Consider the following 26,503-nt stretch of genomic DNA (forward strand, 5'->3'; position numbering starts at 1 on the left):
ATTATGCATAAGATACCTCATATATTAATTCCGCCTAAAATCCGGGAGGTTCATCTACTTTTTAATATTGAAGAATTTAATTAATCGTCAGTACACAAAAAAGTTTACAAATTAAACGTCGAGATTACGTCAATATACGACGGAAAACTCAGAACATCAATCTTTTCCCAAATAAACTTGAAAGTATTCAAAGCCTTATAAATACAAGGATCCTATTTAATCCGCTGATAGGTACTTTCTCGGAAACGTATTATCCATTGGATGGAGAGCATTTTAATTTATGCGGGTTATACTTAAATTATAAAGTCCCAATGAAAACCTTTCTAGAAATTTTGCATGATTATGCGTATCGTATAATTAACATGTAGCCATTGTAAAAGAATAGAATAGAAGACGTTTATTGGCCATAAAAGAATTTAACATGAATATTACAAAAATCAAAGGCATACAATGAAAAAATAAGCATGCGTTGATTTTCTAACAAGTTCGTGTGATGTTACAAGATGTTGTAATATAGAAGCCACATTTATTTATTCTAGCTATGTGATAAGTTAGGAAATAATCTATCCGTGTATCAAATTTCATTCAAATCTGTTCAGTAGTTTTTGCATGAAAGAGTGACAAACATCCATCCATCCATGGATGGATATTCATCGTTATAAACTTTGACATTTATCATATCATTATATCAATTGTTAATTGAACACAGGCCTCTATATAAGGGAAGATTTGCTAGTAGTTATCACGTTTAGCAGGCGGGTTGGCAACCACAGTTAGGCTTTTGGTGATATTTCAAGAGGGACGCTGCTGCCCATCCGCAAGTTCCTTTAGTCACTTCTTACGATATCCACGGGAAAGGAAGGGGTAGCTTATTCTATGCCGGGACCAGACGGCTAATAGCAACATATATTTTATTACAATCGGTCAATCGAAACGTAAGAAGTTTGATCTCTCCATGATATGAAGGTATGTAGAACGTAGAGATATCTATCAATCATAATAGGGCAACTATATTTAAACAATGTCTGTTGATGCATTAGTATTAAATAGTATAATTTTATTATTAATATTGTTTATTTATACTGTTTATATTGTGTGGAAATTTATTTTAGTCCCTTTTTTTCCCTTTTTTGTCTTATTATTTCACTATTACGTCTTGACCAGACACAACTTTAATCATTCCTCTCCATCCTAAGGTTGTCTGGAAGATTTTGCTATTTAGCGATAAGGCCGCCCATTGTTTCCTCTTTATCTTGCTTTTATGTAATTAGATTTATGTAATTAAATAATCATTTTGTCTTTGTATATATTGTTAATCATATCATTCTTTGAAGGAAACAATAAAGAGTTTTCATTCCTTACCATTCGTATACCATACCGTAACACAGGCTGTCCTAGTACAAATTCTGTCCACTTCCAATGGCAGTCTATATATATATATATATATATATATATTCTATTTTGAAAAACGTATAAATAAAGTGCCATTGTAATAGAATTATTAATATTCATTCGCTTTTTTTTAAGGACCGAAATCACGAGTACTATATCGCGGGAACTAAGTCGCGAGAACTCCTCGTGTACCTAATACAGTTTAAAATTCAACCAGGTAGATAGTTTCATCTACCTAATATAAATTTAACGGGTTCGGCGTTAATAACATTAAAACGAAGCCGGATACTCAGTAAAATTAAAATTTCCGCCGCTCTGAGCCCGAAATTGATTGGGTTATATTTTATCATATTAGACAGTCTTGTTCTTTTTAATCTTAAGAAAAAGTAAAATCCTACAATCTTACTAATATTATAAATTTTAGATCTAACATTTAATAAATTTAAAACTGTTATTAAAAAAAAAAAACACTTATTGAACAAAGCTTTATTACACACTAAATTTCAATTTAATCTTACAATGTAATTTCTCACATATACTGAGAAATAACATTTACATTATGGTAACCTTGTCCATATATAGAAAAATAAAAAGTTGACTTGTTTTTGGCAAATCATTGTATGGTGTAATTCTATAATAATAATAATACTAAACTAAATACTAAAAATAATAAACTGTTTATTGCGCACAATAGAGATATATACAAGGAGTAGTTACCATATACAGAATGTGCATATACAGAAGGCGGCTTTATCGCTAAAAGCAATCTTTTACAGACAACCTGGCTATATAAGGTCTATATCAACTATTTTTTTTTACAACACAGGGGGCAAACGAGCATGCGGCTCACCTGATGGTAAGTGACTACCGCCGCCCATGATCACCCACAACACCAACGGCATTGCAGGTGTGCTACCGGCCTTTTAAAAAGGAATATACTCTTTTCTTGAAGGTTATGTTGTCGTATCGGTTCGGAAATACTGCTGTTGGAAGTTGATTCCAAAGAATGGTTGTACGTGGAAGAAAGTGCCTTGAAAAACTCACGGTGGAAGACCGCAACTCGACCAGATGATTGGGATGAAGATGATGATCTATATAAGGTCTTCAAAAATTAGGTTTTACTTCACAATGAGGCTGCATTAATTATCGTAAAATTATTACGGGGTATTATGGTAATTTTATAACATGATTCGAAATTGGTTCAGAATTAACCTAATCAGATAACGTAGACATAAAGGAAAAAATTGCTGATGAAATGAAAACATCCATTTACAAGTCGTTTAATTAAACATTAGTGTAGATTTATCTTTCAACAGCCGTTTAAAAACAAAGAAATTTTGTCATAGCTGAGGAAAAATATTTATGATCTCTTAAATTATCTTTAATTTTTCTCGTTCTTAACTTCATTGCAGTTAAGATAAAATCTACATAAAAAACTCATCAAGAAAGAGGTGTCCGCAGAATTAATTTCTCTCATGTTAGTCGTCTTGTATTCACAAAAGGCAGCGAAGTGTAAGTTTAAAATATTCACTCGCTATTCTTTTCAGCTTTCAAATAAGTTTGAAAGACTTTTTCTCGTACAGATACTTCAGACTCTTAATTATATAAAATTTTACAATAGTATACTATACACAGTAAAATAGAATATACATGGATGTGGCATAGCAGTTTAGTACACGAATTTATTAAATCCGAGTGGACAGGTTCAAATCTAGCAGATGTCAAAAACTTGTCTAGTTTCGGAATCATCCGGAATCCTTAGTCGCAAATGGTCTTGGTGCAAGCGTGAACCTGCTTGCGCACCTTGGTATGTTGAGCTCGGCCTTGGTATAAATGGCTCGTCCATTAGCGCTTCTGCATGGTGCCGAAACTAGTCGAGAATTCTCGACTAAAATACATGTAAGTCAACCTGTTTAGTCATAAACTTAATATTATAGATTGTCTATGATAACATGAACAAAATCTAAAGAATTAAAAATGTGCCAGTAATAATATTATTACTAGCACATTTTTAATTAACAATATTATATTCCTAATTTGAATCTTTGTAAATATTTACAAGGATTCAAATAAGAAATATAATACTTCTTTGGCCGGATCGCTACTGAAGACATTTTCTCACAAACACAAATAGAGTATTTTTTTTTATGCACTTTAGAATATACCATGGTACCATGGACATAACATTACTCTTTCGCCCATGATAAAATTCCTGAGGACTCAGATGTTATTCCTCTGTACCCAGTAAAATCACGCCATGACGACCATATATATATGGTCATATACATTAAAGTAAAGAGTTAGAGGGGCATGTCATATTAAAGTTGACAATCTATACTTACGAAATTTTAAATAATAAACGTTTTATGGAGTTAAGAATTAATTATTAATATATTACAAGTATAACCCTAATATATAAAAAATATATTTGTTGATGTTCATAGGGGAGGCCTATGTTCAACGGTGGACAAGTTAAGGGCTGATATAATAATGATGATGTTCATGCTAATCTCCAGAAACTGTTCAACCAATTTTAATACTGTTTCTTATTTTAATATTAACAATTCTCAGTACTACAAAAATATTCTCATTCCATTATTATTCTGTCTAAATATAATAATTTCAAAATTACACACTTATATAAAATTAAATAAATGCTACAAAACGAAAATCCGACTGGACACTGAGAGTAAAGGGCAGACTATCACATCTACGAGTATAAAGGGACGCCTACAATAATTTTAATCCGAGACTTTATCAGGCATTTGACCTTCATAAATAATATTCTCGGTTTATTTCTAGCTTTACCTAGTAGTCCAGTCTTAGTTTTGGAACTTACATTTAATTTATTTGACGTAAATTCTGTAGAAATTATTTGTTCATAATACCCTCTTAATATCGCTGTGTCGTACCGGCATAAAATGGGCCGGGCCATCCCTTCCTTTCCTGTGGATATAGTAAGAGGCAACTAAGGGAACTTAATTGTAAAGGGATGAGCAGCAGCGTCCCTCTTAAAACATCACCAAAGTTTAACCGCGGTTGCTAAGCCGCCTGTCAAGTGTGGCAACTACTAGCAAACCCCCGATTGTGGGGGTTTAATTCCCCTTTTATTAATAATAACATCCCACTGATTATTATTATTAATTATTAGTTAATAATAATTATTGCAAAAAACACTAAAATTCGAAGGTAGGTATTATTAAATTTTATTCTTGCAATAATCATAAATGTTAAATGAGGTCGTTTGTTTGTTAAATTTTTGCGGTAATGTGTCAAGCCAATTCAAGCAAAAAATTGGCGACGTAGCAACCGTTTGTTTATTACGCGAAAAATTTGGAGCCACTCTTTATCTCATAATATTATTACATCGACCAACTTTTAATTTTTACAACACAGGAGGCAAACGAGTATGCGGCTCACCTGATGGTAATTTAGTCACTTACCATGATCACCCACAACACTAACGGCATTGCAGGTGTGCTGCCGGCCTTTTAAAAAGAAATATGCTATTTTCTTGAAGGTTATGTTGTCGTATCGGTTCGGAAATACTCTGCTGGAAGTTGATTTCAAAGAGTGGTTGTGCGTGGAAGAAAGTGCCTTGAAAAACGCACGGTAGAGGACCGCCAACTAATGTTTAATCACTTACACATAATTTTGTTAAACATTATAAAAATAATTTTAGGATTAATACATTTCGTCATAGTCGTGATAGTAGAATACTGACGGATCTATATACGTAATATTCGTCAGATCCGTCGGTATTCTACGACTATGACGATTTATTTTAACATATGACATAGTTATCCATAATATTCTGAAAACCCTCTTGACAATTTTAACAACACTATAATCAATAATTATGTATATAAATAAGGACAATAATCAATTTAAACCGTTGTAATTCTAATTAGGCAATAATAACGTTAATATTTTTGAATAACCTAGTTACTAAGTTTTAATTCTATAAATGACATCTAATCAGTAACATAAATAAATTTTAATTTTAATAAATCATAACGATACTTTATAATTATAAATGAAATTGATTATTCTATACTTAGTAAAACTACACAAGGACCGATGTGTTCCTTTCTGTTTCTGTCGAGCGACAGACTAAAAAAACGCCTTTAGCTCGTTGTCTATTACTTATTTCCCGCTTACGGCGTGGCGGATGTTGTAGTGGGGTTAAATTAATGAATTCTATCATGATGGGCTCGCCATCGACATGTTTTCATTCATGTCTACATCCTTCAATGGTTGCGTACTGCGCGGTTTCAGACATGTTTTCTCCCACGAACACTCAGGTTGTGGAATGAGCTCCCTACCGATTTTCCATCAAGAGAACAGAATGGGGTTCTTCAAAGGATCGATGTGTTTCTTCAGGGTCTGTCGCATGCGTAATACCTCTGATATTGCAGATGTTCATAGGCTACGGTAACCACTTACCATCAGGTGGGCCGTATGCTTGTTTGCCACCTCAGTGGTATAAAAAAAAAATCTTGACTGTTTTTTTACACGACGATAACAACTATTTAAATAGTCATTGTTTTAAATTATTACTATGGTAAGATCGAATGTGTTATAGACATAATTATTAAATCAGTTTATAGTATTGTCTAATAAATCACTTAATACCGATCTGTTGATATTCAATCATCAAAAGTTAAAGAAAATTAGCCCGGGGCGCTTAACTTCGACGAGTAATTAAACGCTTATCGCCACAAGTAACAACTATTTAGCCAAGTTGGTGAGGAAATTCTGTGTTTTCTTAAACATTGTCTGGTTGTTGGCAAGTTTGGTTGCGTTGTTGTAGGTCCAAATAGGTTATTAGATAAAGAAGTACTTGTAGTATTCGTTGATTAGATCTTATACAGCGTGAATTACTAATTGTTCGAGTTATTTGTTGAAAAAAATATGTTACCTTATCAGCCATTATTTTTCCAATTTTGAATTTGAGTCTTCCCTATAGACTGTCAAAAGGAATGGCCTGGAGCCACCGCATTCATTAACTCCCTGCAATACATTTGAGATCATTGCTCCATTTAGTGGGTGGTCGTTCTACTGCGTTTGCCTGACAGGATCGCCACTCCAGACCCTTTTTTCTCCATCGGTTGTCGGTTCTTCGAGCTCATTGTCACTTCAGCTTGCTTTTACTTTGGGCAAAGTAGGTCACTGTGATTCTTCTACGGATATCCTCAATCTGGGATTCTATGAGTCAAAGAAACTCCGAGCATATTCCTCTCCATAACTCGCGGAGTAATTTGAAGCTTTTATATACAGACAGCAGAGGGTAACTTTGTACCGTAAAGCAGTTGTGAATTGTTTGAAGGGTTTTTGTTTTTAATGGGTGATAATGGAATGGTAACCCCATCCGCCTCTGTCACCAGGTGAGGATCGTGTTTCATCGTGACGAATTCAATAATTGTTTTCACGATAAAGCAGTTGCGTTTAACAATGGCTATCAAACTCCTGTGTTTCGGTTTGAAGGGTGGGATATAGCATGAATTTACAGGATACAGAGGAATAACATCTGAGTCCTCAGGAATGGCGACGCATGGGGGGTATCATGGGCGAAACAGTACTCTGTTATATCCATGGTACTCTGTCATGTCTATAGGCGACGGTTACCACTTTCCATCAGGTGGGCCGTCAGCTTGTTTGCCATTGTAAGTTGTATAAAAAAAATTATGATGATGGAAAATACATGGTAGATTTTGAGTCCTCCATACTCTAGTTGATATATAGACACGAGTGTTTAATACTATTACTGTGGTAAACAAGCACACGACTCGTCTGATACTAAACGATTATTACGCTTGTAATACCAGGGACGTCACACTCGTGTTCCCGACCTTTAAAAAACCTTATTACGCCCTTTAAAATAACGCAGAAGGTATTTGTGTCGCCTAATAATTTTGGCGAAAGGTTCACAACCTTTCTTCAAAATTACATAAGCAGAGTTGAAAGGAGATTGATTAAATGATAAGCGATGCTTTTATATTGTGAAGAAAGGGGGACGATCGTTAATGTTGCATTTTTATAGCTGTGTTGATTGTTGAGGTGTATTCACAGTGACAATTTAAATAAAGGTAAAAGAGAACCTTTGAGTGAATCTTTGCGGATTAGAGGTATAGTTTCTACCGCAATTCACGGTCCGGTCACGGGGTCTGTTTGATTTAATCGCTATGGACTTAGCTTTACAATCAACACTGAATCCTTGAAGCCTATATTGTTGATTCATTTATAACAATGCTAATATAATTACAGGTAATTTATCTAAACTACTAACATTTAACAATCACGATATACTAGCTTTTACTCGCGACTTTGTCCGCGTGACCGGGATATGATTACTGATTGGGGTAAAAAGTAGTTCATATCATTCTCTATCCTGTATAGTAGGTGTATATCAAAATTTATAGTCATTGGTTAAGCGATTACGGTGTTATAAAGTAACAAACAAACAAAGAAACAAACTTTCATATTTATAATATTAGCAAGCATGTATGGCTTTGTACTCTAATACAATGTGTACTATGATAATGATCTGTGAATAATTTTCCTCTTTTATATAACGAAGTATATTTAGAATGGGCCATCCCTTCCATTTCCGTAGGTGTCTAAGAGGGGAATAAGGAAATTTAATGATCGAGAGATGGGCAGCAGCGTCCCTCTTAAAACATCACCAAAGCCTAACCGCGGTTGCCAACCCGCCTGCCAAGCATGGTGGAACTTTTGGCAAAACTTCCCAGTAGGGGGAGGCCTCTGTTTAGCAATGATCATTAATAGATGATATAACGATAATGATATAATTAGAAATGGTCAACAAGTTAACAAAACATAGTAGATGTTGCCTATAGATATGTGAACATTATAAAGTGTACTGCAATACTCACAGTACGCTCGCTCCACACCACGCTTTGCCATTTCTAAGAATTGTCCGTACTCTGACATTTCACTGCCATATTGAAACCCTTCTAAATGAAACACAGCCATGCAAACACGATTGATTTTGGCAGAAACACGACAGAGCTACGCAGGTGATTTCTGTAAAGTCTCTTAATGTTATATACAAACACATTAATCATATTTAATATAATAAAATTTTAATACGACGACATCTGTGCATGGAAGATATTTGAGAAAAATTTGTATGAGTAATCTTAATGAGAGTAATAGAAAAAAAATTTTTTTTTGTCTATTTGCTAGTTTATCTGTATGTTTGTTCTTGCATTACGTAAAAACTACTGTAACAAATTGAACATAGTCTTCACTCTGTTCCTTATGGTTTAACATAAAAATTGGTGTATGTTCTTTGATGCGTCATTCATCTAGAGATTCATTTCCTACTTCTGAAACCCACGCGTACGAAGCAGCTGGTAAAAGTTAGTATTAATTAAAACTTCATTTCACAAAAGTATATATATGTATCACCATATCTATAGTGCTGTCCCTTTCTATAGACGATGACCATTTTCCATCAAGTAGCCTATCAGCTTTTTTGTCTTATATTAATATAATAACTAATTCTTGGCAAATCATAAAAAAGGCATTTCACAGAGACGAAGTCGCGTGTCACAATTAGTAGACAGCTTGAACAAATTAAGAACTCGAACACAGTTCCAAGTTTTGAACTTTGTTAACGCAGCAAAGGAACCGTCAATAGGCAATCAGTGTTTAAGAAGTTTGCTATCGTTCCCGCTCTTAGGCAGTTGAATAATTTCGTGAAAACCTAACGGCAGATGGAGTAGTAAAATTTCTTTTTCCATAAATAGCCCAACTGCTATCCTAAAATCTACACTAATATTATAAAGAGGAAAGATTTGTATTTTTGTATGTTTATAATGAATAAACTCAAAAATTACTCTGCCGATTTCAAAAATTCTTTCACCATTAGAAAGCTATATTCACCCTCAGTAATATAGGCTATACTTATTGCTAGAAAAGATTAGTGGTCCTTACTAAAACTTTTGTAAAGTAACTCAAGGTGTAAAAAAATGCTATAAAATATCTTTCGTTGCGTGCGCTGCGGTAACTATTGGCGATAGAACAAAAGTATGTTCTACAATATTGAAGAAAATATAAATAACTACAAAAAACTTCTCGATATTATATGTCCAACTATTATCGTTATGTCACAATAATCACTTTTTAAAATGTTGTAAAAATGTCCACCCGTGCGAAGCCGGAACGGGCCGCTAGTAATATTATAAAAGGAACACTGTTTTTTGTTACCTAATAGCACTTTAACGTTTAAACTAATTACTATGAAATTTGGTATACATACGAATATATGGGGTGGGAAAGAATATAGGCTAGTTTTTATTTCAATAAAAAAACATATTCCGGTCACGCGGTAAAAAAAGTCTAGTCATCATCATCATCATATCAGCCTTTAAATGTCCACTGCTGAATACAAGCCTCCCCCTTGGAAGGTTTACCAGTAGTTGCCACGTTTAACGGACGGATTGGCAACAGCAGTTAGGCTTTAGAGATGTTTTAGGAGGGACGCTGCTGCCCATCCCTCGCTCTCCGTTAGTCGACTTTTACGACACCCACGGGAAAGACAGGGGTGGCCTATTCTATGCCGGGACCACACGGGCGTAGTACAAAAAGAGTCTAGTAGTAATCATAAACTCATTTTTACTTACATTTTCGATCTACCCAGTAACGGATCTGTTATGGAGATACAGTTAGGTAGATAACTTAAAAATGAATAATAAAAAGAAATTATATAAAAAGTCATTACTTATAATCCTAGAAAATACAAGATTGGACCTTCCAAGAATATTAAAATTTCACGACAAATATTTAATAATATTTCGTTTTAGCGTCGAACGAGAAATACTACTTAAAATACGAGGTCTGTCCGGAAAGTTCGTATAAAAGTGTTCTGGAATGCGAGAAAGAGGAGTGGGGAGGCCAGGTAAGCGCAGGACCCCTTCCTTATAACAATGCTTCAGTTCTGGTCTGAGCTTGTCACGCCATCTGTGAAGTTAACGAAACCCCGTCGGCATGGAGCCCGCTTCCGTTGAAGAGCAAGTTTCTCTCGAAACTCGGCAAAATGGCCGTGAAATGAATAATGGGGAAAAAGAAACCGTTATATAGAAAAGTTCGATGTTCGGGGGATTATTCGTCCTAGAAAATAGTTGATGGAAAATTCTACGTCGATGTGCTCAGACGCCTCAAAGCTCGTGTGGCACGAGTTCGAATTGGCGCGAGAGGGGCGTTGGATTCTTCACCACGACAATGCCCCTGCCCACACCTCTCTTGTTGTCCGTGAGTTTTTGAGTAAAAATTCCATTACGGTGACCGAACAATTCGCCGGATGGCCCCGTGTGATTTCCCAAAAATAATATTTGGGGGACATAAATGAGATAAAAAAAGCGTGAGAAAACCAGAAAGCCTTCTCACAGTGGAAACGGCGTTGGCACAAGTGCATTATGTCACAGGGGGAGTACTTTGAAGGGGATAAAATTGATTTACCTGAATAATTGTAAAATAAAATTTTTAAAAAACTTTTATACGTACTTTAAAATATAGCTTTTGATCCTAATAACCTCGGTGAGAGATCTTTTCGTACATGATAAAACAGATCTTATTTATGAAGGTAATAAAATTTCTAATGCTTCTGATAACTGATGTCTCGAGGAAATCTTATCTTATTAATATAATAAAATTGTAACTAAGCGATGTGTGTACACGGATGGTTTTTGGGAAAAATTAATATGAGGGGTCTTAATAAGAGTAATAAAAGCCAAAACAATATTTTTTTATAAGTTTTATCCTAAATACCATACACCTAATTTGCAAAATACTACAATAATCTGTATGTTTGTTATAGTATTTTGCAAATTACAAATGAATCTATTGATAAATGATTGCCAACTGGCATCATCTCACGCACTTGCGTGAGAGAGACAGAGACAGCAATAATCGACTTTTTTTTCGTTCTCGTGCGGATGGTAACTAAGGTCCTCTAGACAAGTGATAAGCGAATTCGTTGACGAAATCGACATCGCTAGCGAGTCCGTGAGAAATAATGAGACAGCAACGTCAGATGTCTCATTCCAACTCAAGGACTAGCTAGCGATGTCGATTCTGTTGACAAATTCACTCGCCACTTGTCTAGAGGGAAGTTTATTCACACTCATTATATTTCTTAATCTTTAATGCGTAGTGTAAATGTATGTATATTTGGTGGACTTAATATCGAATGGCATTCTCTAACAGTCAACCATTGTGAAAAAAGAGAAATAGGTGGTGTAATCATGAAAATGAAAGTAATACTTAACATATTTATAGATAAATAAATATACACAAAAACCATAATATAAATAAATATAAAATTTATATTATGTGTCTTGTGCATAATTTTTTATAATTTTTGTTATCTGTTGGGAAAAACCTGCAAGAAATCCCATAGTTACTTATTCCAATTTAGTTATCTACGACATCTACATTTTGATATTAATATAAAAAAAACAAAATAACATTTTTATATGTAATAATTAAATGAAAAAATCAACCTAAAGTTATAAAAGCTTGTAAAGATATTTGGATATTAAACATCTTAATATGTAACTCAATCTCGCAACAAAACTAGATCAAATTTTAATAACATTTTGTGCACAGATAGATCATGTGGCTGGACATACATATATGAATTTTAATAATACCTAACCTAATAGGTTTATTTTTAATGTATAAAAAAAAAAGAAATCCTAGGAATCGTGCAATAAGAAAAAATAAAGAAAATATGCCGGAATTAGACTAATGACAATTCGTAATTTCTCTACCCCGAAGGCAAAAACTGAAGCTTACAAGGAAAAATAAAACATTGTTGGTACAAACATAATTATTAAAAGAGAAGTAGACACGTTGATAACATCGCGTTGCGAGGTATAAATAATGATTCATTTATTTGATGAATAAGTAAAATTTGTTGAACAAAAAACTGTTACTTCCTACTAATAAAATTATTACATTAATAACTGTAACTGTTTGTAATTCTTTTTTTATGCAACTTAGAATGGCAAACAAGCTGACGGCCCACCTGATGGAAAGTGGTAACGGTCGCCTATAGACGTGAGTAGTACCATGAACATCACAGAGTATACTGTTTCGTCCATGATACCCTCCATGCATTGCCATTCTTGAGGACGCAGGTATTATTCCTCTGTACCCTGTATATTCACTGCCATATCTCACCCTTCAAACCGAAACATAGCCATGCAAACACAACTGCTTCATGGTAGAAACACGAATGGGACAGGAGTATCCACGCAAATGAAAGTAATATTTTATTGAACAAACTGCATAATTTTAAAAATAAATGATGAGGTCGCCCATTATGCGCTGCAAGCTAAACAAAACTCTCTGAATTTTACATTGAGATTGGACCACTTTATAACATATGCAAATACACGATTGAAGATTTGAATTCTGCATTGAAGATTCAAATTCGCTGGCCGTTTTATTTGCATACTATAATACATTTAGTAAATTGAAAGTATTTCGTGTCATTCAGTAAATATTTAGATTTAGCTACAGTAGATACATACAATATGTGATCCTAGAACTATGAATGAATAAACGAATAAATGAAAACTCTTTATTATATTTCCTTCAACGAATGATACAAATTATAAAGATTAACAATATATACACAAACTAAATGAATAATTAATCATATAAACTCAATTACATAAAAGCAAGATAAAGGGACAATAGGCGGCTTTTTTGTAAATAGCAATCTTAGGATAGAGAGAAATAATTAAAATAATGTCTGGTCATAGCATTATAGAAAATTAATAATAAAAAAGGGAGAAAAAAGGGTTAAAATTAAATTTAAATGCAGAATAAACACAAATATACTAATAATAATGACTAAGAAAGAGAAAAACATAAGTACATATATAATACATATATAACCTTATGTTATTATACACATACAATAGCCCAAACACGAAGTTAAAATCCCGAACAAAACAACCACAAGTTGTTAGGTGTTTGACAATATCCACTCATCACTTCCGAACGCTCAAGTCTCCATAACATATTTCCCCATATTCGAAAAGGATTGCCATGAGAGATTTCTATGAGATATAATGCAGCCTAAATGTGATAAAGTATATACTTACAAAGTTTTCGTTGATTGAACCGTTAGCTTTTCGCCATTCACTGTAGTGTATAAATCTCTACGTATAAATCAACAATATACAACGCTCACACAAAGCTTTGTAAGTATTGAACGACATAGAAATACTGGCTACAAAGATACGTCAAACGCAGTTTTTTGTATACTTAGTGTTTGTGGTTTTTAGGGTAAAGTAGAATATTTTTATTATACAAATGATCTGCCGGTCTGTTTGTATGTGCCATAAGTTTCTAGATTCAAATAATATAGGGACTTTAACATAAAATCCAGAGTAAGTTTTAAGTGAAAAAGTGGGTTTACAAAGAATTTTATAGGAATTCTGTAGGGCTGACAACGGACAAAGTCGTGGGACAACTATCATATAGCGTCTGATTTTTCAGATATATGCTACAACTGTATACAATACAAAAGAATATGAATTATATCTAACATCTATTTTCTCAGATTTTCTCAGAATAGTATAAAAGTATAAGTGAATAAAATAAAATGTTCACTTTCTTAGTATGAAATTTTATAGAAAGTACACTGATACGTACTTATTGTTTGTTGTATTATATTAAAAGTTTGACGTTTTCTAAGAATTTTGGCGGAGATCAGGAAAATTTAAAGTCCCATAATGTTCTTATGTTTTTCTCAATACCTCTTTGTATTTTAATGGTATTAGTGAAAATTCTGATCTCCAGGAAGTGAAGGATCTCGGAGAAATGTTGTCAGTCGTCAATCACCGCCCGTGGGCATTATTCACCAACGAGATAAGTCCAAAACCTGAGAGTCGACACCTCCGAATAGATACCGTTAGTGGCATGCTTGCAAGTTATCAACTGAGAGAGGGGATGGAAATTTCGTTTAGATATACTTCACGCATGCATATTTACTAATTATATTACTACTTAACAATGATATAAATGATAGAAAAAAAATTGGCATACCTAATACGTTTTAGGTAAGCCAACCAAACGGTACGTTGTGGTAATATTTATTGCCTGAATACCTGAATGTGACAGAAAGTGACCTCTGACTACCCCTCATCTAATGGTATTTGTTATTTATTTAGAGTATAATATCAAATGGAGGCGAATGTAACGGATACACACAATACTTTTTAATTTATATTTCTTTTTATTATTATTTTTAATAAGGAATGTAGCGACTGAATTTTATCCACAACAGAATATCAGTGTTTTGCTCTTTTAAGGGCAAAGCAATAAACTGAGTTGTGACCATTTTGTGTTACTATGGCACACGCATGAAGGAAAGGAAAGAAAGGAAATTGTTAGTTTATATATTTTGTTTTTTTGTTTTGTTGCTTTTTTATTTTCATTCTTTTACCTCTTTTACTGCGTATTATGTATATGTTTTTTTATTGTAATTTGTGTGCTGTAAGTAATATAAATAAATTATCTATCTATCTATATAAATGTAAAAGTTACTTTGAGGGTACGACTATTTTGAAATAATAATATTAGTAAATACTATAGTTTTGTACATGTCGAACTCGAAATTTTTCGTTTCAGTGGGTAGTTCAAAATATTTTTGGGAGTGGATCACACCCAACAGTTATTGCTGTAAGTTATTCGATTAGTGATAATACTCATTTTCGCATTACATTATTCATAATAAACAGCTAAAAGGCTTCGTCCATATTGTCAGAAAAAGAAATCAGACTATCGGTAGTTGCAGCATGCTAAGTAGCATGCACGCATGTACTTGTTTCCATGAGTTTTTTTAATGGGTGAAAATGGCATGGTAATCCTGCTTGTGCTATCGGTATACACTGGTGAGGTACGAGAGGTGATAGGTAAGGATGACAAGGCAGGTCAGCTAGCCCATTGTGATGAATTCAACAAGAATTGTTCACGATGGTTTCCAGGGGGAACCACGTAGAGGTCGACCTAATAGGGCTAATATTGCTAACAATGGGGTTGTCAAACTCCATTGCTAACAATCCCTTTCCCCTCTCCACCGAAGGGATAATACCTTTAATGACTAATGTCAACTATTACCATTGTAGTGAACTCGACACATTACATTCACATAAATTACTCATGATAGTTTCCAGGGGCACTGCGTGGAGGTCGACCTGATAGGGTATATTGATAACAATGGGGACTAACCTCCTCATTACTAACAATCCCTCCTCCCCATGTGTTCCCATGAGTTGTAAATATGATACATTTCAATCCTCTAGCACCTTGGTAGATGACTAAAAGGGTTATATAGTTGCAGTAGTCTGTTAACGTAGCACGCGATCATTCAATGCAAGTTTATAAAGCCTATAAATTTGTAAATGTCCCAAATAGTGATTAATTTGTGGCTTACCTATTTTTTACAGTCAGAACGTAAGCCGCTGGAAGTTTTTTAATTGCGCTGTCTGTGAAAAATATCTGTCTACGAATCGAGAGGCAACTGTGAGTGCGAGATTGGAGTATAAATCTGGCTTTGAGCTCTGTGTTATATGTCTCAACTCTATTGTAATTGTCTTCACTAGGTATTTTTTTTCTAGTGTTTTTTTTCCTTTCCCGAGATGTAAACTGCCAGCATTCTGCAAAAATATTTTCTTTTTTGCTAAAGCTACTTGTGTTTGCGAAATATTATGTCGTAAAATGAAACAAGATAAAATACATATATTCACAGATGGGATAGTCACAAGAATTTATTCGATTATTTTCTTTATATGACATGTGACATGATTTTCTTTCATTTTTTACAAAAAAATAAATATAAAATAAATAAATATCACTGGATAAATAAGGAGAAAAGTATAGAAAATGAAGTTTAGTTTATATTTACAGAGTTTTAGAAAGTGTAACAAATGATATATTGAACTGTATTTTCAATTTCAAATGCAAAATAGTTATTCACTATTGTGTTTATAATACAAATTTTATTCTAAATTCGTATTTCTAAAACACTCAATGTGTCCAATGTAAAGTATGTACAATAAAAATTTACAATAATATAAAGAATACGTTTACAGTTTTAAAAATTGTTTTAGTTCTTAGTTAAGAAAAACAGTAAATTTGATTAAAATATTTTAATTAAATAAATGAATAAAAAAAAACTTTGTTACTTATCTTCTTTCAGTGTGGTGACTATTATGACACTAGAAGAGACTAAGAATAGAAGAATATCTATTCTATCTCTTTTTAAGGATATTTTAAAAATACTTTTAAAAAGTGCTTTGCAATAGAATCTTTATAAAAATATATTCAAAGTATTGTATTCAAAGTGTATGTTTTAAAATATAAAATATTTAAAAATTAAAAATAAAATATTTAAAATAAAATACAAAATGATCCTCTCAAAAAGTAACTTCAAAATGGAAATAGGTATTTTGTATTTCGCCTTTCAAATAAGTCTCATATATTTTAACTTGCGCTATTATTATTAAGTCTTATGGAACGCAAAAGTCGTGTGACGATAGCGAAAAATATTTTTCTTCTATCTTTCTGATGATGATAAACATCGGTAACAAACGAAATTAATTCGAGATACGGCGGTAGGCTCACCCTTTGCATTGGCTTTCTAATTATCTCAACCAAATTGGGGTCAGTCGTGTGTTACATTCACTACTGTTGCTATTGCAGTAAATGTCTCTGTTAACGTAATTTACTTATAATGTCAACAATAGAAACAAACACTGGTTAACTTCATGCCATTCTATTACTAATGTTTCGTCGTAGGTTTAAAAGCAACAATGTTATGAAATTGAAGTTAGTTGAAAATATATCCATTTCAGTAAAGACGTGTGTTTTCTTGCACCTTAAATTGATATTGAAAAGTGAACCTTAACACCTTAACATATGGCCGTAATCGAGCCGGATTATTAGTTTATTACCGCTTCATCGACCCGTTTCGCGAGAACAATAGAACCGCATCGAACAAAAATAGCACATCGCCGAGTGGTATTCTTATAAAGATTTACAAATTTAATGATCTTTATTCACTAAGCAATTAGTACTAAGATTGCTTAAATTAGTAATTGGAAGATTATTGAAAAAATATGGCTACGTCTTTGGAACAAATTATCAGTGTACTTGAAGATACAGGAAATCTATTTAAAAAATCGCAAATAAATCTTAAAAAATGCCCGAAATCACGATTAACAAAAGGATACATCGAGTCGCGGTTAAAGTGCATAGAAGATTATTGGAAAACTTTCAAAAAATCACATGAAGAATTATTACGCATTACGACTAAAGAACAACGCGGCATACTACCATACTTCGTGAAGGAAGAATACTATGTACATGAAGATATTTATTTGTGCTTGGAAGCGGACCTTAAGGATATGTTATCTGCTTTACCAGTGTCACGATTAGCTGAAAAAAGTGTGCAGGGTACCCTGGATGTGCAAGTGAAGCTACCCAAAATCCAAATTCCCTTGTTCACAGGATGTTACGAATCGTGGCCCGCCTACCAGGATTTATTTATTTCTTTAGTACATAACAATACATCGCTTAGTAGTGTACAAAAATTACATTATTTGAAAACAAGTATTGGTGGTGAAGCAGAGAATTTATTAAAACATATACAAGTGACGGAAAATAACTACCTACAAGCTTGGAATACACTGAAAGAAAGGTATGGTAACAAACGACTAATAGTTAACTCTCTTTTAAAACGACTATTTGCACAAAAGAAAATTATGAATCAGTCAGCTAATTCAATTAAAGCATTGTTGGATACAACGTCTGAATGCATAAATAACTTACAGAATTTGAATATTTCCACCGATTCTTGGGATCCCATAATCATATTTCTGGTCGTGCAGAAGTTGGACCCAGAGTCACATAAACAATGGGAGGCGTATTCTTATAAAGAAAATTCAGATGAACTACCCTCATGGACTGACTTGAAGAAATTCTTAGAATCTCAATTCCGTACATTAGAATTAGTTACACCATTATCATGCACTAGAGAGCGAACTATTAGAGAAAGATCATACCACGTGACAACTCCAAATAAAACTTGTAACATGTGCAAGAATAACCACGCCTTATGTCATTGCAAGGAGTTTACAAAATTGTCCCCCCTGGAACGTAAGGAATTTGCCAAGAACAATAATCTTTGTTACAACTGTCTAGTACCAGGACACTCGGTGTTGAAATGCCGTACACCAGTTTCCTGTCATGTATGTCACAAGCGCCACCATTCTCTTCTACATTTACAGAAGAAACCGGACACGTCGGGTCAAATAGGTACCATACAACCGAGTGTGTCACAATCCCCATGCAATGTAGAAGAGCAAGAGGAGATAAGAGTCAATACAATGGTAGCGTCTAATTGCAATACTAGGCAGAAGATAGCACTATTAGCGACCGCAATGGTGATAGTAAGAAGTAAACGCGATCACACCACTGTCTTAAGGGCGCTAATAGATCCAGGGTCGGAATCATCGTTTATAAGTGAAAAAGCAACTCAGTTACTTCAACTCACTAGAACAACAGCAAAAAGAAGTATTATCGGAATGGGATCTATGAAAACGAATGTAAACCAAGTAGTTCAGTTCAAAGTAGTTTCAAGATACAAGTCGGATTATAGCATACAAGTAGAAGCATACGTCGTGTCTCAACAACTGACTGCTAAGATACCCACAAAATCACTTGCTGTTCATAATTGGCCACACCTAGAAGGATTACACCTAGCTGATCCAAGTTATTGTACTCCAGGCTCCATAGATCTTCTTCTTGGTGTCAAAGAATATGCTAAAATATTACAATCTGATTTAATCAAAGGTCCACCTGGCTCACCATGTGCATTAAAAACAGGTCTTGGTTGGATTTTATTTGGTGAGGTACATTCTGGTGAAAATTGTACTCAAGAATCAAACTTTATTTTTACACATCATGCAGTAGATGTAGACGAAATGCTGAAAGTCATATGGGAGGTAGATATGGATACTAAAAGAAAATTTACTAAAGAAGAGAGGCTGTGTGAAGACATCTACGAAAAAACATATAAAAGAAATGATAAAGGACGATACATAGTGAAGCTACCATTTAAGACAGAGAATCCAGTTTCACCGGACGGAAATACAAGAGAAATAGCATTGAATAGGTTTTTACAATTAGAGAAAAGATTCAACAAACAACCACAATTAAAAGAAAAATACACACAAGTGATAGAAGAATACAAAAATATGAAACATATAGAAGAAGTACCAGAAGAAGAAATACATTCAAAAAGATCAATTTACATACCACACCTTGCAGTCATTCGTGAAGGAAAGGAGACTACTAGCACGCGTGTCGTCTTTGATGCTTCATGCAAAGGTTCAAACGGCATCTCACTGAACGACGAGCTCTTATTAGGACCAGTACTACAGGGTGATCTTAGAAGTCTGTTGATGAGATGGCGAATGCATGCTGTTTGTTTCGTATCTGATATTGAAAAAATGTACCGAATGATTTTGATAGCAAAAGAAGACAAAGACTTTCAAAGAGTTTTATGGAGAGATAATCCTGATGAACCTATAAAAGACTACCGTTTGCTCACAGTAACATTTGGGACGGCGTCAGCTCCTTATCTTGCTATCAAAACTCTCGTACAGCTATCTATTGACGAAGGTGAAAACTATCCAATTGCTACCAGGATAATTCAAGAGGATTTCTACGTGGATGATGTTCTATCGGGTTGTGATAATGTTGAAAATGCTATCGCAGCTGCCAAGGAGTTAAAATATTTATTACAACAAGGTGGTTTTCAACTAAAGAAATGGTCATCTAATAATGCAGAATTCATGAGATCTATCAAACCAAGCGAAAGATCCTCTAATGTACACTTAGATCTCAATATCGATGGTACTACAAAGGCATTAGGAATCGCATGGAACTTGAGAACTGATAAATTTGAATACAATTCGAGTACACATAGCGAGTCAATGAATATCACCAAACGTAGTATTCTGTCAGATATTCAGAAACTCTATGATCCTTTAGGATGGATAGCACCATTGTTGGTAATGACAAAGATATTTATACAACGACTTTGGATGGAAAAGTACAGTTGGGATGAAGAGATAAGTCAATCACTAATAGACGAATGGAGGACAATAAAACGTGATTTTAAGAACGTAAATGGCATACGTATAGACAGATGGTTACATACATTCAACAAAGAGAAAGAATCTATTGAAATACATGGTTTCAGTGACGCTTCAATGCAAGCTTATGCAGCCGTGGTATATTGTCGTGTTGTAAATTCTGATGGAACCATAACAACCACACTTGTTGCTGCACAAACTAGAGTAGCCCCATTGAAAACAATATCACTACCACGTTTAGAGCTTTGTGGCGCTGTCTTACTTTCAAGATTGCTCAAACAAGTAACACAAGCAATGAAATTATCTATGTCCCAAGTGTTTACGTGGACTGATTCCACTATTGTCATATCTTGGCTACTTGGAGAACCCAGTAAATGGAAACCCTTCGTTGCTAATAGGGTGGTAGAAATAATAGATAATACCAACAACAGACAATGGTACTATGTGAAGTCACAAGACAACCCTGCTGACATAGCGTCCAGAGGTATGTATCTTAAAGATTTGCAAAATTCGAACTTGTGGTGGAAGGGACCGAAATGGTTGTCTGAACATAAGATAGATTTTCATAAGCCAAGTTGTACACAAACAGATGAGGAAATGAAAAAGGTTATACACGTAAACTTAAATATAAATAATAAGGAAGAAGAAAAAGAAAATCATATATATACACAATTTGAAAATTATAATACATTAACAGAATTATTAAAAGTAATAACATTTTGTAAAAGATTTCTAAAGTTTAGATTGTTGGCAGAAAATATAAACAATACTATTACAACACAAGAATTAGAGGATTCATTACGTATATGTATACAAATAAGTCAAAAAATAGATTTTGAAGATGAAATAGAAGCATTAGAAAAGAAGAAATCAATAAAAAGAACCAGCAATCTAAAATCGTTAAATCCATACTTAGATGAACAACGTATTCTCAGGGTGGGCGGAAGGCTCAGACACGCTAATATCGATGAAGAGAGTAAACATCCAATCATATTAAATCATAAAAACAGGTTTACATATTTAATTGTCGCTGATGCCCATCGTAGAACTTTACATGGAGGTATACAAGTTATGTTGACGTATTTAACTTCTAAGTACTGGATAGTAAGAGGGAAGGGTATGATTAAGGGATACATAAATAAATGTTTGATCTGTGCGAGATATAAAGTTGCTATTAGAACCCAGATCATGGGAGATTTACCTAAAGCACGTGTGACACCCTCTCGACCATTCTTGCAGAGCGGAGTTGATTTTACTGGTCCATTTCAAATTTTGATATCGAAGGGCAGAGGTATGAAAACAAATAAAGCTTATATTGCTATATTTGTATGTATGGCTACTAAAGCCATTCATCTGGAATTGGTTGGAGATATGACGTCAGAGGCATTCATTGGTGCATTTAAACGGTTTACTGCCAGAAGAGGAAAGTGCTCCCATTTATGGAGTGATCAAGGGAGAAACTTTATAGGAGTAAATAAGGAGTTAGTAACTGCCTGGAAGGATGCTTGTTTAGAATTTAAAGGGGAAATTGCTGAATCTTTGGCGTGCGATGGTACTCAATGGCATTTCATCCCTGCTTATAGCCCAAATTTCGGAGGTTTATGGGAAGCGGGCGTGAAATCAATTAAGTACCATTTAAAAAGAATATTAACCAATCACTTGACTTTTGAGGAAATGACCACCATTCTTTGTGAAATAGAGGCGTGCCTAAATTCTAGACCGCTCTGTCCGATTGATGACTCAGGTGACATAATTCAACCCTTAACACCGGGACATTTCCTGATAGGCGAAGCACCTATTGTCATTCCCAATCCAGATTTACAGCATGTTAAAGTTAGTAACATATCCCGCTGGCAACATACACAAAAATTACTAAGAGATTTTTGGAATCGGTGGCAGAAAGAATATTTGTCTAGACTTCAACAAAGACCAAAGTGGCTTAAAAAAGAAAAGGAATTTGCTATCGGACAAATAGTTCTTATTAAAAATGACCTACTACCGCCTGGTAAATGGGCTCTAGGACGAGTGCTCGAAAAACACCCTGGAGATGATGGAGTTACTAGAGTTTACAGTGTGAAAAGTGGTAACAGTGTTGTAAAAAGATCTATTAGCAAACTGTGTTATTTACCTGTGGACATTGAAACTGATTCTAAATAATGAACTTGTATGTAGTTGTTAATATTTTATAAATTAATTTATATACTACAATATTTTGTTACCTTTTATATTTGTTATATATGTGCATGAGATATATTGTTATTTGATTAAATTCTCGTTTAAAAAGACTTACAGTCATTTTGGTGGGCGGCATGTTAACGTAATTTACTTATAATGTCAACAATAGAAACAAACACTAGTTAACTTCATGCCATTCTATTACTAATGTTTCGTCGTAGGTTTAAAAGCAACAATGTTATGAAATTGAAGTTAGTTGAAAATATATCCATTTCAGTAAAGACGTGTGTTTTCTTGCACCTTAAATTGATATTGAAAAGTGAACCTTAACACCTTAACTATCCTTCTGGGGATAACAATTCTAACAATAGACTATATACAATATACACATTTAGGGATCCGTTTCAAAAAGATACAAAAGAACCCTTATGGTGCGACTTTGTTCGTTCGACAGTCACAACACTAATAATCTAACCAATGCAATTGATTTGACATTTAAAATAGTTTTCAACAATATTGTATGTTAATATTTGTCTAGAGAATTAATTACGATAATATTTTTATTTTATTTGCTAGGAAGTCCAAAAGATATACTCAAAATTTTCAAATGAGCGTTCTAGTCCAGATCGATACTCCTATGAAAGATCTATATTTTCTAATCCATTTTTATTTACCTTCATGATGCATAGATTTCAAATTATGACAGAACATGTAAGAAAAAGTACCTATCCCCTCGTTCATTGTCTTTGAAGTTTGTGAAGTGAGAAATTTCAATTTATTACAGTTTATTACGGTATACGTAAACATTATAAAAACAATAGAACTATGTTTGTAACTGGCATAGTTTTTGAGTATCGGTGTGTGAGTTCAAATTGTACTAGACCGGTTTTATTTATTTTTTAATCAATTTTAAAAAGAGAGTCTCAATTCGGTTGTATTTTTTATGTTTGTTACCTCATAATACCTATAAATTGTAAACTGATTTGTAAAATTATTTTTTTTATCTGAAAGGATATACTTAATTACTCCCGTATAAATTTTATTAAAATCGGTTCAGTAATTTAGTCTTTAAATCAAAATAACTGGTCATAATTCAATCGGTTTTTTTTTTGTGGTACACCTTAACTGACAAAATTTTATTTACTTTGGTATATTATCTGTGATCATAATCCCAAAATAAACCCAAACTTTAAAGTAGTTTATTGATGTTGATAATGTTATTGTTTCATAGTATTTAATCTGAATGCCTATAGAAATACGTCGAGTTTAAAAGGTCACAAATTATTGTGGGTAACCAGAAACGTAGGACGGAAAATTAAAAATATTTTCGGGCGCTGGCTCTCACTAACGAGGCAGGCTATCTGCATTTTTGTACGAGCAAAATTGGATTTACTTTCGGAGTTTTTGACTCATCCCTTCTTTGTGAAGATTTTTTTAACATATATTTTTTTTTTATATTAATTACGTTTTTTAATTGCACAAGCTTTCTTCCGCGTTCTTTAATCCTTTCTTAGTGGCCACTTACATTAAATCAGGAAATTTTATGCTAAATATCTTTTTTTTTATATTATATTATATATTATGTAAATTGTTGAGAAATTATATTGATTCTTCTTTTAAGCAATATTAATTTCAAATGTCCTAAACTAAACTCACATAGTAGTGTACCTTTTATGAAGACGAAATATACTGAAAACACAATTGTATTTTACGTTTGTACTAATTACAATAAATTGTTCTCTAGTGTTGACATATTTAGTAGCTTGATCGCAATTTATTAAAATGCTGATTAGGAATAATATGAGAATTCAATATGATAGTGTTTGCTTCTTCGTATATTCTTTTATTTATTTTTTTGTACTTATTGCTGTATTTTGAGCTTCATTTGTTGTGTATGTAATAATTAATAGTGAAAACTTTATTGGTTAATTATTTACTATGTAATATTTTATCTATTTAATTGTACTGTTTGTTTCCCAAATATGAATAAAATAAAAATAAAATGCCGTTAAAATTAATATTTTTTCATAAATGGTTTTTAGAAATATATCTTGACTTCCAGGTTTGATTTTAAAACTTCACGATAAGAACTTAATGATTATATTTTAGTTACTCATCGAGACGAGACATGTGTAGTTGACATACATATCAAAACTCGATAACATTGTATTATTTTATTACAAAATTTCTATGGCTCTATCATAATATTAAAAATCGAAGTATGTAAAACTTATCGCATAAATAGTCTTTGAAATCCGCTAACATAGAATATGTTGAAGTAGATTATGTAATTTGGACTCTAAATAAGAATGAAAAGAAGAACTAAACTTACAATACTTTAAACATCGCCTATCTATCAACACATTCTTATACAGTTTCTTGAAAAATCTTTCGAATATAAAATCAGGCCAATATGAAAATGATATGTCCTTTCAAATTTCATATTTTGATATTGCCATTCAACAAGGTTTATACCTATATTCCGTTGACCTTTGCGTTAACATTTTCAAGGAGGATCGACAATTGGGTAATTTGTCCCATCCTGTGACCTTCTAGCTAATATTTTTTTTTAAGAATGTTATATCCTGTATCTATTTTTAGTATTGGGAATATTTTCCTGCTAAATTTCTTTGAAATTGTTTCTTTATTTTCGCTTTCATACTGTATCAAGTTAGAATAATTGTAAAAAAGATGATTATTTTAACAATAATCTGGTGATTTAGTTACATGGTTTTTATTTCTGGATTTCATCTGCTTGTATTAGTATATTAAATTAATAAAATAAACGAACATGTGAAACGATCATCGTCTAATGCAGAAATAAATCTTTCCTTGATTCACTGTCGTGTCTGTTCGAAAATATAGGTACTAGTATTATGTGTTTCATAGTATGGTCACGCGTGAATGGATGTACTTGAGAAAACATACTACAGAGGGAGGAGGGGATTGTTAGTAATACGAATTGCAAGTCTCATGACTAGCAATATATCCTATCAAATCGACCTCCTGTTCCCTGGAAATCAACGTACATTCCAGGTGTATTCGTCACGATGGGATAACTTACTTGCCTTTTCATTCTCACCTATTATCCCTCACTGGTGCCCTACCAGCGTACACTTTTAACAAAGGCGAGATTACTATTCTATTAAAAAACCATACTATGGAGGACTACAACTCACTCAGTTGATCAGGATCGAACTTTAGGTATTCACCACATCCATGAAAAATGGTATGAAAAAAGGAAAAAAGTCACAAATTACATTTCTGTCCTGTACTGTATGAGTAATACTTGTTTTATTAAATTAAATCGAGGAAACAAATCGTACACAGCACACATTATATATTGTACAATGTATCCAAACTGAAAAATAACATCACGTACAGAATTATTTTCTTTTTCCTCATTCTCAGTATCCGATTTAATTTATAGAGACTTTCAGATTTAGCACATAATACAAACATGCCTATCGACTTGGCTTAAACTCATTTATATTCTTAAACTGCCAATGATCCATCTTCAATATGAAATGTTAATATTTACCTCTTCTATAAAAAGAAATAACTCGATATAAGAGAAATTTTCCGCGTCACATCTACTACCCACTTGCTTGGAAGTATTCGTATTTTCAGTAACCTATTTTATTATGGTACAGACTGACTGTTCTTATACCTACATATATTCGAAATACCTGAACAAAATATTAAAACGACTTACTAATGCTTTCAAATTT

At 33.3% G+C, this 26,503-nt stretch overlaps 1 protein-coding gene across 1 annotated transcript; it reads left to right on the plus strand.

Moving 5' to 3' along the window:
- Positions 1–17,180: 17,180 nt before the first annotated feature.
- Positions 17,181–22,966, plus strand: LOC128200871 (uncharacterized). Its single transcript, XM_052895663.1, has one exon. The coding sequence runs from the start codon at positions 17,556–17,558 to the stop codon at positions 22,752–22,754; it is 5,199 nt and encodes a 1,732-aa protein (XP_052751623.1). The 5' UTR covers positions 17,181–17,555; the 3' UTR covers positions 22,755–22,966.
- Positions 22,967–26,503: the final 3,537 nt, after the last annotated feature.

The sequence above is a fragment of the Galleria mellonella genome, unplaced genomic scaffold (genome assembly GCF_026898425.1).
Source record: "Galleria mellonella isolate WM207_F2 unplaced genomic scaffold, CSIRO_AGI_GalMel_v1 utg300, whole genome shotgun sequence".
In the NCBI taxonomy this organism is placed as follows: Eukaryota; Metazoa; Arthropoda; class Insecta; order Lepidoptera; family Pyralidae; genus Galleria; species Galleria mellonella.

Excerpts from the sequence above, each read along its gene's own strand:
- LOC128200871 (XM_052895663.1), top strand. The coding sequence starts at position 17,556 with ATGGCTACGTCTTTGGAACAAATTATCAGTGTACTTGAAGATACAGGA.